Source organism: Apodemus sylvaticus, chromosome 3, assembly GCF_947179515.1.
Source record: "Apodemus sylvaticus chromosome 3, mApoSyl1.1, whole genome shotgun sequence".
Lineage (NCBI taxonomy): Eukaryota > Metazoa > Chordata > Mammalia > Rodentia > Muridae > Apodemus > Apodemus sylvaticus.
This window is the reverse complement of record NC_067474.1, coordinates 140,815,032-140,819,724: the sequence shown is the minus strand read 5'-3', so window position 1 is coordinate 140,819,724 and position 4,693 is coordinate 140,815,032. Positions and strand designations below refer to the sequence as shown.

Genomic DNA, 4,693 nt, shown 5'->3' with positions numbered 1-4,693 from the left:
AACTGGATTCAGAGACTGCAGAGCCATTGAGTGTTACCAGGAACTGCCATCCCCCAACCTCCACTCAGGTGTTAAGGGACACTAGATTAAATGCTACACCTCACCATTTCAGCAGGTGCCTATTGGCACCGCAAGTGCAAAATAAAGAGAAATGGCAAGAAGTCTCTCATGGGACCCAAGTAAGCATAGGCAGATATCAGACACAATCTGCAGTGTGAACCTGTGCATTTTAAAGCATGCCTTAGATGTGTATGCTTTTTGAAACAGCTCGCTTACTTCCTGGGAAAAGGAAATAAATATTCAGAGGTCATTTATTGTGAATTCTACAAACACACACACACAAAGACACATCTCCCATAAACACATACACACACACCTCCCCTACATCCATGCATTCACACACACACACACACACACACACACACACACACACACACACACGAACAACCTAGATATTTCTCATAGACAGGAGGAAGTAGACTAAGTACTTTAAAAACTTTTATTTTATGTGCATAAGTGTTTTGCTTTCGTGTGTGTCTGTGTGTGTGTGTGTGTCTGTGTGCCATGTGCATGTCTGGTGCTCCAACAGGCCAGAAGAGGGTGTCGGATCCTGTGAAACCAGACGTAGAGAGCTGTGAGCCGCCAGGACGATGCTGGGAACTGAACCCCAGTCCTTTGCAAAAGCAGCAAGTGCTCCTACACTTCAGCCACCTCTTCATCCTCAGCTGGATGAACAGAGTATAAGCCATGGGCATTGATGAAGTAAAAACACGAGTAATGTCAAAGAACTCTGGAGCTTAACAGTGGGCAATAGGCTATACTGTTGCTATACAATAGGCTATGTGTCATTTTATGAAAAAAATATGTATTTGTATATAATCTTAGAAAAAGTGGAGAGGCACAGTCACACCAGAACATTGAGATGATCATTTGTGGAATGAGAATTTGGAGTGGTTTTAGCTTCTTTCCTGCTTACTTCCTGTTTCCACATGACAAGAACGTTAATGCTGCCATCAGAACAGAGCAGCAGAGTTATTAGGGGAGACTGGGGCCGAGACAAGATATCTCTTTTACTCTGAACGACTGTGGACCTAACAGAGTAGTAGACAGGGTGCGTGACTGCTCCTGTCGTGGTAACTGCATGGCATGAAGACTCAACTCCTACGGTTCCCACGTGCACCAGGAATCTTCTTGCTAGGGTGTTTGACTGCTCCCTTAGTTCGAGTTAAGAACTGGCAGGAATCCAGCACCAGCAGGAGCCCCAAACAGACAACAGCTGGGATGTAAGTAGTCAATGACTCTTTCAGAACCACCAAGGTGAAGACAGCCCCTAGAACAGAAAGGAAGTCACCCAGGAAATCCAAAAACTGAGGTATCCCAGCCCAGGCTAACTCATTCCAGCTCAAGCCCCACTCTCCACCCCCCAATTAATCACCCCTCTACACCTCTTCCAGGAAGCAGGAGAAAGAAAGAGAAGCCTCTTGAGCTAATGTATGCCCTGGGGTAGGGAGAATCAAAGTGGGAAGATGGGAATGTGGAAACTAACTTTCCCTCTACTAGTTCTTAATAATCCTAAATCTACTGAGAGATTCAAAATGGGGCCCAGGGGCTTGAGGACAAAGTGTGGTAATGATCTGAAAATGAGGAAAGCTTTACAAGTGGAAAAAATGTTTTAGTAGCAATAACATGACACTGGCCAGAGCATGCAAGTCAGCACAAGGACGTCTAGCCTTTCTTTGCTGCTGCAGCTGTCCTGTCTGTACACAGGCGTTTCTTGTTGGTGGCACTCCTGAGAAAGTGTCTTCTAGAGAAAGTCTCTGCCTCTCCGGTCAAGGGACTCCAGCTTTCCTGCTGGCTGCTCCAACACCCACAAGACACATTATACATTAAGTGGCAGCTGCTATTCCACACCCTCCAGGAGTGAGCATTGATCAGAGAGCAGGAGCTCTTGAGATCATGCTACATGCTTACACTGGAACACTGTGCCACCACAGACATGATGGGGAAAGTATGTGACAGTGTTATAGTGGCCAGGCTATGGTATGAGGCATTTCAAACACTCCTAGTCTTTTGTTTGTTTGTTTGTTTGTTTCGAGACAGGGTTTCTCTGTGTAGCCCTGGCTGTCCTGGAACTCACTCTGTAGACCAGGCTGGCCTCGAACTCAGAAATCCACCTGCCTCTGCCTCCCAGAGTGCTAGGATTAAAGGCATGTGCCACCACCACCTGGCAAAAACTCCTAGTCTTAAGATTATGGAAGCTATGGCAGAGCAGGAAGTGTTCCCAGTCCCAGAAAAGAGAGGACAGCATAAGGAAAAACAGATTTTTTTTCTATCATCCCCAGGAGACCCCGGTTGCCCCCTTACCCATCATGAGTAGGATCAAGAGCACGTTACTGATCTCTTGTAGCACAGGTGGACCCACGACCAGCAACAACCCAGCCAGCAGTTCCAGCCAGCCCACAGCTGTTTGGTAGCTTATAGGATCTGGCTGGTAGCCGAACACCACCAATGGAAACACCTCAGCAAACTGCTCGAACAAGGCTTTCTACGAGTGGTAGGAACACCCGTCAGTACTAGTCGTCAGAAGATGCAGTGCCTGAAGGCACCACAGAGACCTCCTCTGCCTGTAACCGACTCCCCTAATAAAACTACTATTAGTAGAGGCCAGATCTTGGTTTAAGAGCCTGGTAAGGAGGGGGCTACCCTATGAGGCTGACTTTTGAAATTAGGAACAGACATGCCCATGTGCTTCAGGTGTAGAGATGGTTTTATGTCCTCGCCAGACCTCTCAACAGATAATAACCCAGCTCAAATCCCAGGAGAAGGGAACAGGGCTTGGACTTTCCCACCTAGGGCCAGCGCCTGGGGAAGGCTGCGGATACTCTTCTCTCTGAATATTTGCAGGGATGGAAAGACTCTTTAGAGAACGACTGACACTTTCCATCTTCTATGCAGGCCCTGGTCCCACTGTGGCAGACACAGAAACAGCTGAGGGGGTGTAAGGTGACACAGCGTACTCAGCCCCTTCCCTGGGCTAGCTCCACCCTCAGGATTGTTTCCTCTGGTCCAGCAGCAGCCCTGCCTCTCCTCCTCCGGCCTCCAGGGAGGAAGCTCCATGCTGTCATCTACAGAGTTGCTCCAGAACCCCACAGATGACTTGACAGGGGGAAAAAAGCACGTGTTTTAAATTTACGATTTTGTGTTGGGCTACAGCGACAGCTATCCTGGAGTATATGTGGCCCACGGGCCGCACCTGAGATGCACCTGCAGAGAGTTTAAGCTGTCTGGCTTTTACCATATCTATCCCAAAGACCCCACCATTTTAGGGAAGAAGAAAAAAGAGAAGAAAAAAGGAGGAGGAAGAGGAGGAGGGGGGGAGGAGAGGAGAAGAAGAAAGAGGAAAGGAAGAAGAGGAAGAGAAGAAAGAAGGAGGAAGAGGAGGAGGAAGAGAAGCACAGTCGTATGCAGGCTTGGGAGGAGGCAACAGAGGTCTTCCACAGAGTCTGGCTTCTCTGGGGGTCTGTGCTGGTGGGCCTCCTCAGGAAAAGGAATTACAGTCAGTGCCGTCTGTGCTTCCCTCCCAGGCCCCACGGGACACTGAGGAGTACAAGTCAGATTCGTCTACTTTGGGCCTTGTTTGACTAGCTGTGTCACGTTTGGGCAAATTACATTTTACCTTCATGGCTAGTTTCCAAGCTTAAAAAAGATTTCTAAGGTAGTGCAAGCCTTTAATTCCAGTAGTACTGGGGGGGGGGGGGGAGGCAGGGGTAGGTGGATCTCTGACAAGTTAGGTGGCCAGGAGGCCAGTCACTATATAGAGTGAGTTCCGATCAGCCAGCCAGAACTACATAGTCAGGAAACCAGTTCAAACAAACAAACAAACAAAAACCAAATAAAGTAAAATTCTGCCTCCCCAGCCTGGAACAATGGGTGGTGAGTGTGGGATGCAGCAGGGTGCTAGGTCACTTTTTCCCTTTGTCTTCCCGGACCTCCTGAGTCCCATCACTTCTCCAGCTCTAAAATGACCCAGGAACAACACGATCGGCCAGAAGTGAAAGTCCCGTCCCCTCCCACCTAGAGAAGATGTAGAAAACTGGAGGGAAGGCCCAGGCGCCCTCGAGCCCGAAGGCATGCAGCCCCCGGGAACCGAGTGCCGCTCACCATCTGTTGTGACACGGGGGCTGAGACCTGAAAGAGCTTGGCAGCCCCGGTGAGCGCGAAGAAGACGCCGAGCAGAACTCGCAACACGCTTAGCCAGAGTAGCATAGCAGCGCGCGGCTTCCTAGACAACATTTCCTCCCTACCCGGAAGACCAACAGTCACCCCGCCCCGCCCACCCGGTTACGCCCAACTTCTAGCCCCGCCCACTGATGGCCACCTCCACTAAGACCCGCCTACTGAGGCCTCTCCTCACACTGTTATGGAGTGTGTGTGTGTGTGTGTGTGTGTGTGCGCGTGCGCGCGCGCGCGCGCGCGGCAGCATCTCCACGTGACCCGGCCTTCAAGCCCACCTGCGCTGGAGGAATCTGACACCATGCAACCACATGTGTAATTGGGTTTACATCTGTATGGAAATTGCACAATGGCCTTCAGAAAGTTACTTGTGAATCAGTGAACCCTACAATTAATGAGCATTAAAGCAGTAACTAAGTTTTTCTGTCCACCTATGCCTAAAATACCTGCCTCTCCCATT

The 4,693-nt window shown here is 49.6% G+C and overlaps 1 protein-coding gene across 1 annotated transcript; it reads right to left on the bottom strand.

The window, feature by feature from the left end:
- Positions 1–485: 485 nt before the first annotated feature.
- Positions 486–4,305, bottom strand: Tmem35b (transmembrane protein 35B). The gene is made up of 3 exons (XM_052177413.1): positions 4,162–4,305; positions 2,365–2,545; positions 486–1,330 (listed from the first exon to the last, which is right to left on the bottom strand). Exons 1-3 carry the CDS (start codon positions 4,291–4,293, stop codon positions 1,155–1,157), a joined length of 489 nt encoding a protein of 162 aa, XP_052033373.1. The 5' UTR covers positions 4,294–4,305; the 3' UTR covers positions 486–1,154.
- Positions 4,306–4,693: the final 388 nt, after the last annotated feature.

What these genes read in the sequence shown, in the direction of transcription:
- Tmem35b (XM_052177413.1), bottom strand. Translation starts at nt 4,293, where the DNA reads ATGTTGTCTAGGAAGCCGCGCGCTGCTATGCTACTCTGGCTAAGCGTG. An exon ending in CCCCCGTGTCACAACAGATG is followed by an intron (nt 2,546 to 4,161) that starts GTGAGCGGCACT and finishes TACCACTCGTAG; the next exon opens with AAAGCCTTGTTCGAGCAGTT. An exon ending in CTTGATCCTACTCATGATGG is followed by an intron (nt 1,331 to 2,364) that starts GTAAGGGGGCAA and finishes TTTCTGTTCTAG; the next exon opens with GGGCTGTCTTCACCTTGGTG.